General features: G+C 42.8%; 1 protein-coding gene across 3 annotated transcripts in view; it reads left to right on the forward strand.

The window, feature by feature from the left end:
• The window catches only part of LOC117953612 (ephrin type-B receptor 1-B), a 168,103-nt gene that overhangs the window by 64,203 nt on the left and 89,522 nt on the right, over window positions 1-14,378 (forward strand). For all 3 annotated transcript variants that reach the window (XR_004658649.1, XM_034886790.1, XM_034886791.1), the window contains exon 3: window positions 7,027-7,708. Coding sequence is in view for 2 of the 3 variants with exons in the window: in XM_034886790.1 (XP_034742681.1) it covers window positions 7,027-7,708 (682 nt within the window). In the remaining variant the exon portion in view is untranslated. The remainder of the gene's footprint in view (window positions 1-7,026; window positions 7,709-14,378) is intronic.

A 14,378-nucleotide genomic window follows, 5' to 3' on the forward strand; every position in this document is an offset into this window, starting at 1 on the left:
CTAATAATGATGTTACAAAAGTTGGACGGGGTGGGAGAGTAAGGCGCCTGGGTGGATTGTTCACTTGAATGGCGTAGCATAATGCCACATTATGTGCATCTCACAGGATCTAAGGGAAAAAAGGCATATCAAAGACATTTCAAAGCATGTAATGAGACCAGATTGCAAATAAAGTGTCAACAGAGGACTCCCATTTCACTCCCAGCATTTCCTACACGCTATACACATTCAGATAAAGTTTGGTATTAAAGCCAGTAGTAACAACAAAACAAAAACACCTTGGAAAGGCTTTGCCTAGCAACATCAACAGGAACTTACTTGCTTAACACCTGAGTTCAATAAAAGTATTGATCGGGGGGGATGAGCGTGGCCGGGGAGCAGATCTTCAATGTTTCTCACTCTGACGCAGACCAACAGAGTTCTATTTGTGCTCAGTCAAACTGTGTGACTGTAATTATAGAGTGGCTGGGATCTGGCAGGACTGGGAGTGTTTCAGACATCACCATTTCCTCCCCATCCATCACATTCAACCATGCGGAACTAGGCCACTGATGCCCCGCAAAATAATCATTCCCATGCACCCGGCCTGACAGCAGCCCTCATTCAATAACACAGCTGATCAGAAATGATAATAGCAATCATGCCACTGCATATTTTAGAGGCAGTTGTGTGTGAGCTGGAGGATGAGGCGTAACTTTCAGAATTTGAGAATTTATGAGTCTATGAGCATGTGTCTCAAAGTTTGTCAGGTGACGTGAGTAAATGTACCTGCATTTATTGGTACCAAAGCAAACCAACATTTTCTTCGTATGACGTGTCCATTCTTTAGACTTCAAGGAGCAGACCCAAAGGTTGAAATGCAAATATCCTCATTAAGTCAGAGGGATTTCAAACAGCCTTTGGAAAGGAAAAGCTATCTTGGCTTGTGATTACCGTCGGCAGTAAGCTTTGCAAAATGAGAAGAGCATCTTGCAGCAGGGGCATAAAGGGTCCGTTCCCTATCGGAGCGTTTCATGTCCAGCTATAATCCACTGTCCTTCAGAGCCCTTGGCCTTTACAAATATGGCAATGTGAATTTCACGTGCACATGCACCCTTCCCTGTTTTTCTTCTGTCTTTTTATCAAAAGCCAGCTCTGTAAATGCTGATTTATTCATGCCTAAGTATTTAAAAAAAATGATTCTATGAAGGTATACTTTCACTGCCTCAGTACAATGTTGTGTTGTCATGAATAACAAATAGGCTCATTATTGAAATGTCCATCCTAAGCCTGTGGTATGAAAAGCAATCTCCTGCTTGCCTACACCTACATGTTTTAGCCCTGCATTGATAGATGAACAGTCAGGTCTTGGGTAGAAAGGCCTCACAAATGTGCCAGCCATTTCTCTTGGGGTTACATATGTGAAACCATCACCCTAACCATAATGTTGGCCGAAACACTACATAAACACACTCTAGTCCTCAAACCCTTTGGGGATCACACAATAAAAATGTAGCAAACTCTCCTACCGACTGTCCCTTTGAAGGGTAAACGCAAAGTTCAGTGCTTTAATTGAAAAGGCCACAGATAATTCAGTTGTAAACCGCTGTCTGGGACAAAGTGGGGGGAATGAGGTGGCGGTGGAGCGGTTACATTTGGCCATTGCTGTCTACTATTTCATACACGTTTTGCCTTGGGTCCTGCTGTAAAAGGACATCGTCAGACTGAAAAATGGGAGTTTTGATGGCCGTTCAAGAAACAGTTGCCGGGCGCTCATCTGCTATTTACAATGGCATTTTGTAGACCTTTCTAGGCTGAGGAGTTGTACAGAGGAGCTCTGAGCTGCTCACCATCCATCTGTGTTCAGTATGTCTGAGCATGTCGCTGTATTAAGTGGTGCTGATGGATTTGAAAAGCAGTAAGTGAATGGGACTCCACTGAGAATCAGACAGCAGACTGGAGGTTAAAGATCAGATAGATGCTACTCTTTTCATGTCTCCATCTCGTGTGAATAGATTGCCGTTGATCTATGAGCTTAAAGTAGTCATGACTTGTCTTTATGTACGAGCCACAACCAGACCTATTGCTGCCAAGTGTTTTGGCTGGTTTGTATGATTGAGGGTAGAGTTACAGTGCATCAGGGCAGAAGTTGTATTGCTCTTACTTTATTCCTGAATTTCCTTTTGTGGCCACCATTGGCCTTCTTCCAACAAATAGTTCATAGAGAAATGGAGCCTTAGGAACTAAGTGGGGAAACAAAGATTATTTTTGCCCAATCTTCTTTTGAGTTTCCACAGCAACTAAAGAACCTTGAAGATTAGGTAAATGGGAAGCAACATTTTTTTCTGAAAACACATTTTTCTTCATATAACAAAACAACAACACATAGTCACCGTCGTTCTTTGTTACTTGCTGTATGTCTTTAAATGGGTCCCTCAAGGAGACCCGCAGAGGTAAAGGGACACATTGACATTGCCAAAAAACACAAAGTAGTAATGATCTGAGTGTTGTCTGGTTCTTTCTTACTTTAGTATTTAACAGCATTTGAACATTGATACTTCTAGCACCCACTGTAGATTTCTGTGTGAGTGACTGCTGTAAACAAGCTGTAGCAGCTTTGAGGCGTGTGTATGTCCAACCATGGTCAGCTCTGCAACATTTGCCCCGATACAGTAAGCCCCTGCCCAATATAAAGTACAACCCCCGAGGCAGAGACTTTTCGGGGGCAGACAGTATGGCCCAGGAACTATATTAGGACCAAGGTTTCTTTTCCACCCATTTTCCACCAACTTTAGTGAGTATATACTGTATCATTTTGTAAACCGGCTAAAAATAAGCTTCTCTTTTCCCAGCGCCAGTAAACAAGTATGCCTTTCTGGAAATCTTCTTTCAAAACACACGCGGCATAAAACAGTAAATAGTAGAAAGCAACATGGAGGCGAGTGTGGTATGATGGTTTTTTCGTCTCTATATCTGTTACTTAGTCAGTCTTTCAAACTCGGTGCTGACCAAGCGCTGCTTGGGCGGAGACAGATGGGATTTGTGTCCGAGATGACACAAGTTACCGATGGTGGAGTCTTGCGTCATGGCATCACGTTTCAATTACTGCTGATCAGAACTGGAGCTGTTTAATACCCGTGACTACTGCAGAGTCATTTTTGCTGAGAACGAATGTCTGAATTGTGACCTTTCCCACTGCGGACACAAGCCAGATGTTAGTGGGGTTTTGGTTACCAGTGGGAAAGGGGCATTAGTTGAAAAGCAATTAAAATTCTTGAGCTCCTAAAAAAGTTTCCTGGGTTTCTAAAAACTGTTGAGGAAAAGGGTCAATATGACATTTTGAACTATTCCCAGGCTACACCTCTTCTCCATAGCTTTTGTTATATCAGTAACAAGCTTGACTTGAATCTTGCAGCATATGTGCTGTAGTTCCTGTCCAGTTCCTTTCTTGCCTGCTCTAAATGACTCAGTAGTCCAGTCCATTTCTCCTATTACTGTCCACAGGTGTTACATCCATGGTCTGATATGTTACCCTCAGCTCTGTGATTGGGGCTCTGCTTGTCCCCTGCTCACTGTTGGATGCCGTGGAGCTCTAGAGGAAGACTGTGGCCATCTGAGCTGCTCGGTTATTTTAGCCTTTTGAAGGTAATGGCAGATAAATGTGATGAATGCTCTTTATGAGGGCACAGTATTGATGGCTCGATGGCTTGATGGCTACGAGCTGAGGCTGTGGGAAGGGAAAACATCAGCCTGAATATATTACCGCCACCCCCCTTCTCCTTGATTCCCCTCCACGTTTGTATTTTTCTTTTATCCATCACTCTGTCACTTTCTTTCCCCTGCCCTGTCCTCTTCAGCTCAGCTAGCTGTGACTGGTCATTAAAACAAACATTAAGCACTCTGCAAATCTACAGCTCCTCCATCTCCTCGCCAGTGCCAGTAAAACAGAGCAGCCATAATGACACCCGCAATGGCAACACTTGACAATCAGGGATAGGGGGAAGCAAGAGTATCTCCTATTACTGGCAAAAGCAAAGCTATTAGAGTGGAGCCAAAGGGTACATTGGGTTGGCGTAGAAATGAGTGTTGTGCAAAGAGGCTCTCCATATTTGTCTGATGTTTCATCAGCAAGAACGTTCACATTCAGTGAGATTGGTAATGGTAAAATAAAGATAAAGTGATGCAGAAGTGCGTACAGTAAAACTACTTGGGAGAAAGCAGAGGCACATAAAACACTCTCCAATCGTATCCGGTCTTAATCTTCTGCCCACTCTATTTGTTTTGTTTTCGCCATAAGTTACAATTTCATCAGAATGAATTCTACATCCTTTACCGCTCTATCGTTTCTTACCTGACACAGAGCATTCTCTTATTCTCTTATTCCCTGAACATATGGAAGATCTACCGCAGGACAAACATGTGGTGGGGTAGTTAAAAAGAGGACTTGGGAACGTGAGAATCGCAGTTTCGCTCTCGCACCTTGTTTACTTTGAGCCAATATGAATGATACATGCCTCGAAACATACATCTGCGCTTACATCCATAATTCATCGACCAAATATACATAGGGCAGGTCTAACAGTGTTATTTTATACACAAATCCTGAAGAGAAAATAGATGCAAGGACCAGGGAATTCCATTATCACTAAGGTGAAAGGTGGAAATGCCTTCTCTCTCTTCTCTGACAAGGTCAGAGAGATGTCATGGAGTAGTGCAGGAGAGAGATTTAATTTAAATGATGTAAAAGGTATGCGGAAGAGCAAAGAAATAGAAATAAGAAGCCTAGGCAAAGATTTGTGACTGCAGGGCATGTGCTGCTAACGTAGACTATGTCCTTGCTTCTTTAATGCACGTGTCACATGCATTAAATGTTGTTAGGAGATGCTAAATAATTGATGTTAATACTCAGAGTAATCAAATGTTTTGGGTCTACAGAAGCAGAAATGTGGCATGTAGCCTCAAGCTCTTCAGCAGCAAAACACAGCCAGCAAATCAATATGTGGTCGGTAAACCATCACATTATAAACAGCACAATCTCTGAGTGCATACACACAAGCACACAGGCGTGAACAGCAGATGGATCCAAAGCGGCTGAAAGGATGTGGCGCAAAGTTTGGTTTCTGCTAAGTAACCGATTCACCTGTAATAGTTTTCTTTGTCTTTGACACAACGGTGACACCGAATATCTACCCGAGGAGGGAATACAAAATATTACAGTTCATTATTTTATCAGCCAATGAATTTCTGGACAGATTTCAGACGGACATTATCGGAGATGCCTCGGGCCTCTCTCGCTGGCGTGAAAGATGGTGGTCATTTGGCTAGACGAGGGGCGGGGAGGACCCCCTCCTAGACTGGAGCAGACGGGTGCAGAGGAGCCTAGGGCTGGCTGTATTAATGAACAGGCAGTGCTGAAAGGGACAGGTTCCTGTAATGCTGATGAATGGTCATTACAGAGCAGAGACGAGAGAGGAGAGCAGAAGGGGAAGCGAGTGTGGGGGGGGGGGGGAGTACAGCCAAGTGGCCACCGAGGGAGCAGCAGTGAAAAAAGGCTTTAATTTGCACCTCAGATTTCTGTAAACTCGTTTATCATGTCAGCGGTGTCACTGTTCTCCACGTGTCTTCTCCCCCATCCCTCTCATTGCCCCCACCTGACACAAACCAATGTTTTTCTCCAGATATCGCCATGTATTCCTTGGGCCAAATAGTTTCTCATCATAGTTGTTTTATATTATTTTCTAACCCCAAATTCAAAAGCACAGTGTTGTCTCACTTTAGTTCATGGACTCGTCTAAGAAGGTTTTTGAATCTATTCCATCATTTGAATGATTGTTGGGGCTGTGTGTGGACAGTTGATGTCTTCTCCTCTCCATTAGGCCTGATTGAGCAGCTGGGGCTTTAAAGGTCAGGAGAAGGAGGAAGCACCGGGAGATATATGCTCACAAGAAACATGAACTGAATGGAGGCCCCCTTACTCCACTGTAGCCCTCATTAACTCCTCCTGGCCTACAGCTGTTTAGATCATTGCTGGGGAGTACAAAGAATGTTAGGTTTACAGACGGTGGTAGTGATCTGAGAAGAACATTTTTCAAACCACTCTCTCTTCTTCACAAAAATATTCATTTCAAGTCAGCGTGATTTTCACATGACTGCTTTGCAGCTGTATGCCAATGTATAACACACACACTATAAAAAAAATAGCTTTACAAATTCCAATATTACATTTTCAATATAAGTAGACCCTCTACCAATTTGAGGTTGACCAGCTTTTGCGCAGCTGGACATTTATTCAAAAATGTTCATCTGAAAGCAAGCTCCCAGGCAAGCATCTTTTAATTTCAGTAATTTCTCTTCCCGATGCCCAGTGATTCCTGCCAACTGTTAATGGCACATTTTCATCATGATTTTGTGCACTGAGTTTAATAACCCAAGGGGCTTCTGATGCTCATCCAACATACTTTCTGGGTCACACCTGCAAGAAATGGCCCATAGTGCATTTCAGTTTAGTCAGTAGGCAAATGCCTCCCCATTAGAATGCCTCTTGGCAGCCATGTAGTAGCCCCCCTTTGTATAATTGTAATTCTATAGTGCATAATCTTGAATTCTAATACACCATATTTATTAATGCATCAACTCTGTGCCTAGTGACGCTCGCCATAGATGGCAAATAGCAGTGCATCCAGAGTAATTAGGGGGTTTGTGCTTACACATTGGCAGCACACATACTAGAGCAGTTGACTTTATTTAGAGAAAATTGTATATTTTGCTGTTGTTGCACTTGTTTATTGTTTATAACTCAGTAAAGGACATTTGTGTATTCACGTTGGATGAATAAGCCCCACAGCTCGACAAGCTGATTCCTTTTGTTAATCCAGGAAGTAGACTCCAATGTAGTGCCTTAGGGAGATTACTAATATGTGTACAAATTCTCTGTGGCTCAGCCAATATTAGCCTTCTCTATCAGAAAAAGGAGAAAGCACCGCAGCCTTTACACTGATGATTACTAATCAACCATGTGCACTCTTCTCTCTACTTCTCTTTCTGCAGTGGGAGGAGGTGAGTGGCTACGATGAAAACCTCAACACAATCAGGACCTACCAGGTGTGTAACGTCTTTGAGCCCAGTCAAAACAACTGGCTCCTCACCACCTTCATTGATCGACGTGGCGCACAGCGCATCTATGTGGAGATTCGATTCACCGTGCGTGACTGCAGCTCCATCCCCAACGTCCCTGGCTCATGCAAGGAGACGTTTAATCTCTATTACTATGAGACTGATGCTGTCATTGCCACCAAAGGCACCGCGTTCTGGATGGAGGCCCCTTATCTCAAGGTGGACACCATTGCTGCAGATGAAAGCTTCTCGCAGGTGGACTTTGGTGGACGCCTGATGAAGGTCAACACGGAAGTGCGGAGTTTTGGCCCATTGTCTAAAAATGGCTTCTACCTGGCTTTTCAGGACTATGGCGCATGCATGTCTCTGCTGTCAGTCAGAGTCTTTTATAAAAAGTGCCCAAGTGTGGTCCAGAACTTTGCAATCTTTCCAGAGACCATGACAGGGGCTGAGAGCACGTCCCTTGTAATCGCCAGAGGTATCTGCATTCCCAACTCAGAGGAAGTAGATGTCCCCATAAAGCTGTACTGCAATGGAGACGGAGAGTGGATGGTTCCTATCGGTAGCTGCACATGCAAGGCTGGGTTTGAACCTGACAATGGCAACGTATGTCGAGGTAAGTAATAAGTAGAACTAGATACATTTGTCATTAACATCCTATAATTGTTAGTTGACAGTGTTATGACTGCTACTTTCTAGCCCCCTATACAATGTATTACTACACCTAATAGAACAAATCACTTCATTGAAGTCCGGTGACATAAAGTTGTGCTGTTTTAGCGTTGCATATAACAAGGTTGCATATAACAGCTTTTCCGCATCAATGGAACAGCTGATTTGATTGGGTTTCATGCGTTTTGCTGAGCATGATGTGTGCCACGCTTCTTCCTTGATCACCGCGCGTACTAGAAAGGCACATTACCATGATTCCTTATCTGTAACGAATGCCAGCCTTCTGTGCAGCCTACTTTACCGATGGCGAGAGGTTGGCTTCTGCCTCAGTAGGATGTGCGGAAGACGAAGTTCTAAGGAATAGGAAATGGCGCACATATAAAGCCAGGGTTAATCTGGGTTTTCGGTTCAAACTGTTACTCCCTTTCTGTCTGTCCTCTAATGCACCGTTGCGCTCTGCACCCTGTTATTCGCACGCACGCGCACACACACACACACACACACGTACAAAGAGAAAATTTGCTCAAGGTGTCTGATGATAATATGAGTGGCTTTGGGCTCTCAGTGTGGCGCCGTATTGGTTTGCCTGCCTCTGGAGGTTAGCTGGAGAGTGTGTGGAGCTCAGATAAGATTGATTGACGCACATCTGCTCTGATCAATAAACAGATATGACAGTGCCACATATCTACAAAGCACACTGTGTGTGACTGTGTTAACTGTATCCTTCTCACATTGCTCTATGTCCTAAGAAAAACACACACACACACACACACACACAATACTTGGTGGAATGACTTTTCAATTGAAAATGACAAGGAAAAAGTTGGTGTGCCTTTAGTTAGCTCATTACTGGAAGTTTCCATTTCACATCTAATGTTGCCATCTCATCTCTTAACAACTGTGTTTTACATTATTCACAGGTCATTTCATTACACATTTGTTTGTATGGTTTTTATATTTTCTTTCAGTGTAGGTTGCATTAAATTTGCATATCTTAAAAGCAACTTTTTATTCTAACCTACACTTAATGCACTGTATGCAAACTAAACACATAGCAGACTTTAGTTTGCCTGCTGGGAATCTTTATTCCAGCGCCGGGATATTCTAGTACAGCATCATCATGTCTAATAGAAAGTTTCAAACTGATAACTAAAAAGTGGCTCAGGGCTTGCCTGGATGTGGTATGAGGGAAAGCGTAGCAGGCAGCGGTAACTAGGTAGGAAGTGGCTGGCAGGTAGGAAGAGAGACAAGCAGGAGACAGGCTGGCATGTGATGTTCCAGGGACACAATAGAGACAGGTTTGAAACATAGAGATAACAGATCACAAGAGATATGTAAGTAAGTTGGCTCGGTGTAATTACCACATTGGAGGAAACAACTATGTGGCAAAGAGTGGTTGGAGAGCCGGGGTAGATGCTGCGTTCCAGACCCAGTTTTTAGCCCGTAAATTACGACTTCAAAGTCACGACAAACCCTTCTAGCTAGCAAAAGCTAGTGGCTACCTAAACTAACCCATTTTGGGCTTCATTCAATAAACATAACCGGTAGTAGTACACAATTGTATGTGCATTGTTTTGATAACAATGTGCAGAATCACTTTTGCGTTGTATATTTACGTCTATTTATTTCGATTTTTCACCGTTCATCACCGGCATCTGCACAGCATCATCAGAGGTCGCCGTTGTTGTTTGTGTGTGTGTGACGTCAAAAACTGTCACTGGCAGTACAAATATCTGTTACGAGTTCACGGCTAGTAAGTTACGGGTTTCGCTGCTGTTCCCGGACACTTTACGGGTAGAAGGTTGTGAAAACACGGTCATGGGTTGCCTGGAACGCAGCATTACAGTACTTTAAGCTGATGAGCTGACAAGAAGCAGGTGAGCACACTGACTCAGGTGATGAGCTGATTGGAGACAGGTGTGCACGATGAGCAGAGCACCACGCCCACGCCAACACACACACACACGTGTACTTGAACAGAGATGCATTGCATTGCATTTTAAGATTTTAATAAACAATTGAAAAGAGTTATCTTGCTTTTTGGGGCACCTTTAGGCCTTTTATTAGATCGGACAGCTTTAGATATGAAATTTAATGATAATTTATTAATTTTTGATGTTTATTGATTTTACACTCTGTTTTGTTAGTAATCACTACGCACTGCCAGTGCTGGACCAGCGCCCTGAAAGTGGAGAGAGAGTGTATGGGCACCACCATGCTCCACCAGGCGCCCCTTACTTTTGTTTATAATATATAATTCAAGCAACCATATATATTTCAAGAAACCACCTGACCAAGGTACCTGCAGTCTAATTTTCCTGACCTGTTTAACCAACTTGTTCTGATAAAATGTACTTTGATGTAGAAAGCTGGTTGTTTCCAGAAAGAATATTTATATGATGACATATACTGTCATAACACATGTTTTTGGATTGACTGTGTGGCTCCCTTTAGACTAGTTTTATGGCCATATTCCAGAGCTAATCATTAGTGGATGTGAAACCTTTAGTTTGAAGGTTAAGCATGAAAGGTACAGTTCAGTACAGGAATTTTAAAGCAAATTACCCAAATCACCTTGCCTGTCCTCTTACACAAACTTCAGCTTTTCATGGATAAATATTGTTTGTCCCCAGAACCTCACGTGATGCTGATCAAGGTATTGTCCATCTTTTCTTTTTTTTCTTCCATTATTTACCTAAAGCTTACCAACACTCACAGCACTGTAATTGGAGCCTGAAGTTCCCCCGACTGTTGGTAGGAGCTTCCTGTGGCTTGTGTTAGTTTGAGGCATTGGCACTGCTGTAAACACCACAAACACACAGGCCCGTACACATACACATTCACCCGGTAGGCACTGCACTATAAAGACATTTTGAATAGAGGAGGAGATGTATATTTCCACTAATTCCCCAAAATCCCCCTGACTTCCTCCTCTAAGTACCCACAGCAAGTAGACTTCCTGCATGATGGGAGGAAAAAAAAAACAGCATGTAGAGGAAGGGAGAGTGTGTAGCTGTAGTAGGAAGTAGAATAAACCTGTAAATGTTGTGTACGTTGACCTTAAAGTGAGGTCTCAGAACACACACACACACACACACACACACACAAAGAGATCGACAGGAGAGAAACAGATGATGTTGCCGTTTCTATCCTTCATAACAACCTTCCTCTCAGGAGACTTGTATGGAATCTGTACCTCTCTCATCTCCACTGAGAGGGCCTCTCCATTAAGTGCAATCCCAACCTTTTTTTCCCCACAAAGTCTCTTTCATGGGCTTGTGATCCATTATTTAAACAAGCAAATCTAACCTTAAAGTGCTTGTGGAAGTTGAGTACAACGAGCAACCAATCACTTGGGGGGTCGGTGCAATAGCATGGCTTCAGCAGGGTCTGAAGTAATTGCTCATTGGAGATTAAGTATCAGTAACAGGAACTAAAGAAATATGCACGCTGAAATGGTTTCCCTTATTGAGAGCAATATGAGAAGGAAAGGTGTTATATAGAAAAGGGAAGGCACTGTGGTGCTTAAAAGCACAGTGGGAAATCAAATTAGCTACGCTAATCTGATATTGTTTTACAATATTGTCCAAATACATTGTAGGGAAAATAAAGTGTAGACACAAATGTCTGCCTACTCAGCATCCGCGGTGTTGAATATGTGAAATTTGTCCGCTCGGTGTAGCCTAGTTGTGAATTGTTGGTGGGAGACCGTAAACATCATACATTAACATCAATTTGACTGGCTTAAGCCAATAAATGACAAAATAATAAGTCTTAGTTGATATCAAACACTGTGTGAAATGTATATTAACATTTTCACATAACAAACACACCATCGGGCTACCATCTGCTACTGTAAATGGCAGAAAAATGCTGCTTCTGTGTCAGTCAGAGAAAAGTGTCAATCTTACACAAATCTATCGTTTTTAATACATTTGTTTCTGCTTAATAGTAAAAAACTGCTGTGGAACATTACAAATCTTTTTAAGTGACAAACATTTTACAGGAGTATCTATGCAAGTAATTTGTTATGATAAAGACAACTACCCTAATTGCAACTGTGTGTGTGTGTGTGTGTGTGTGTGTGTGTGTGTGTGTGTGTGTGTGTGTGTGTGTGTGTGTGTGAACCTCCTAGTAGCTGATCGCACTTTCTCTAATCTATATGTTTCAATTAGTGACAGGTAGCGTGTAGTGTGTTTGTGTGTGTGTGTGTGTGTGTGAGTGTGTGTCTGTGTGTTGTCAGCTGGGCAGAGAGAGACCATGTTGTGTTGTTGTGCTTTGTAACAATGATGCCAGCGTGCCATCCTCATTACGAGCTCCCCAGCTCCCACACAAGCCATTTGGGCATCCCCCCCCCCCCCCCCCCCCCCCCCCCCCCCCCCCTTTCTCTCCCTCCCTCTTTCTCCCTCTCTCCCTCTCCCGCCCCCTTGGCTATGTAAGCAATCTGCTAAATATTTTATCACCTCCCTGTTAAATCGAGCAGAGACACTCCGAATAGCATCCCACTTCCTCCACCAACGCAAAGCTTGTCTTGTGCGTGTGTGTGTCCTTTTCAACTCCAGCGTCTAACAAAGCCTGGTTTGATGGTTTTACTGAACATGGTCGCTTTGTGGTCCCCAGCTGAGTGATTGATAGAATCACCTTGATTAGGGTTTGCTTAGCATCCGTCTTTGTGTGAGTGTGTGTGTGTGTTTTTCTTTAATAATCTGATATAATCATTGATCATTTTAATGTTCCTTGTGTTCTCATATACTGAGTGATTAAAACTCCCTGGTAAAGTAATTATTCTGACGTTTAAACTCTTAAAAGTGAGTTATGTGCTATGCTTTGCTTCAGAGTAAACGGGGCTAAATGCCATACTATGAAGAGCAATTCAAAAGTTTGAACTGCCTGTTCTTCATTGTGCTGTTAACACTTTTTCCTGTGGGGAACCACACTTTCTATGAACTGACGAACGCCTGCCTGGAGTCTATAAAGAAGTCTTATTATATATATCCCCTTTTACTATATTTTGTCTACTTTTGTAATTGGTTAACCATGCTCCAAGCTTATTGCTTCTCTATTTTTGAACCTCAGTGGGCCATTCCTCTGCAAAGCACACAGCTGCTCAGAGTCTTTGTAACCACATGGACTTGGAGATTGGGATGGGGACACAGGATAGAAAAAGCATTGTAATTGAGGGATTACTGTTTTGGCTATAACTATGTGTATGCAAGGGAAATAAGATACATAATGACAAATAGTATTATTATTCCTAATATTTTCTGGTAATTTAAATGTGCAACTCTTGAAATCTAATGCACTATCCATGATGATCTATTTAGTTGGGTATTTAAGTAATTTCTCACCAGAGCAGTCCTAATATGAATCTTCTCATAGTTTCTCTTACCGTTAGGCTTCAGAAGGCTTTTGACACGCTGGCACATTAATATTACAAATATTCAAATAACTTTATTTAACATTCTGCAGGCTGACAGTGGCAGCGGGAGATTCACAGCCCATTGAGCAAGTGCGCCTCCCTGGGCTAAGTGCCGATTCATCATGGCTGCCTTACTCCTGTCTAATGGCTGCCATCATGGGGCGCGAGCACACACACTCACACCCTGTTCCACATACCTAACACACATCTTGGGCATACGCACAGAATAAGTGTGACTTCTTCCATGTGTGCATTTTTAAAATGTGATGTTTGAGGCACATTATTAACCATAGCCCGCAACCCCAATATGCACCCCTATAGAGTAAATCGTCATGGACACCTACCTTCTGGCTTATTCCTCTGTATTACAGAGATGAGAGAGTCTAAGTGAAGAAGAAAATAATGCTTTCAAATGCTATCTAAAACACATAAAGAATTAAAATTTGGCTTTGGAAGCTATTTACGTTAAACATTTGGTTTTACAGTGTTTCGCTTCACTAACACTTTGATTACGTTTTTATTTCTCTTATGTGAGTGTTAAGGATCTGGCAGACAGGACCCACAAAGGCCCGGTAAGCTATTAGAGCCAATTCCAGCCCATTTAGCCTTGTCTACTTCTGTTCCACAGACGTTTACTTCATTTGCAGAGAAGCATCCATGTGTACTAAGAGACACACACACACAGACACACACCGACATCTACTAAGTCACCTTGAAGCACAATTAAGGAAGTGTCTGACACGCCCTGGTGCTATTAGTCGTAGTAGTTCTGGGAGGAAAAGCTGTAAGAAAGAGCAGAGAGTAAAAGACGTCTTGTTTCCATGGCTCTCAATAGGCTGAATAGGGGGATGGCAGAGAGCAGTGGTGAAAGAGTGTGCCCCAAACAAAGAATCTTAAAGAATTTAAGGCACAAATAGAATGTTTGTAATGACCCCAAACACAGATGCGCTGCTCTCACTGCAACGGCAGAGTCAGTCCCAAATAATGCCGGGGGAGTCCAGGGATTTTGTTCCCACATAATGAGAAGACCCACCGCACACAGAGCTGTTCTTATCCACCACGGCGAGACACATACTTCTATTCCTATTATTTTTCACTCTCTCTCCTTTCAGTCGTTTCTTTTTTGTCTGGTTTTATAATGATCAGTCCCGTCCAGGCAATGTGTTTGGTCACTGGGCTTTTTTTTTCTTCTAAG

Source organism: Etheostoma cragini, chromosome 12, assembly GCF_013103735.1.
Source record: "Etheostoma cragini isolate CJK2018 chromosome 12, CSU_Ecrag_1.0, whole genome shotgun sequence".
Lineage (NCBI taxonomy): Eukaryota > Metazoa > Chordata > Actinopteri > Perciformes > Percidae > Etheostoma > Etheostoma cragini.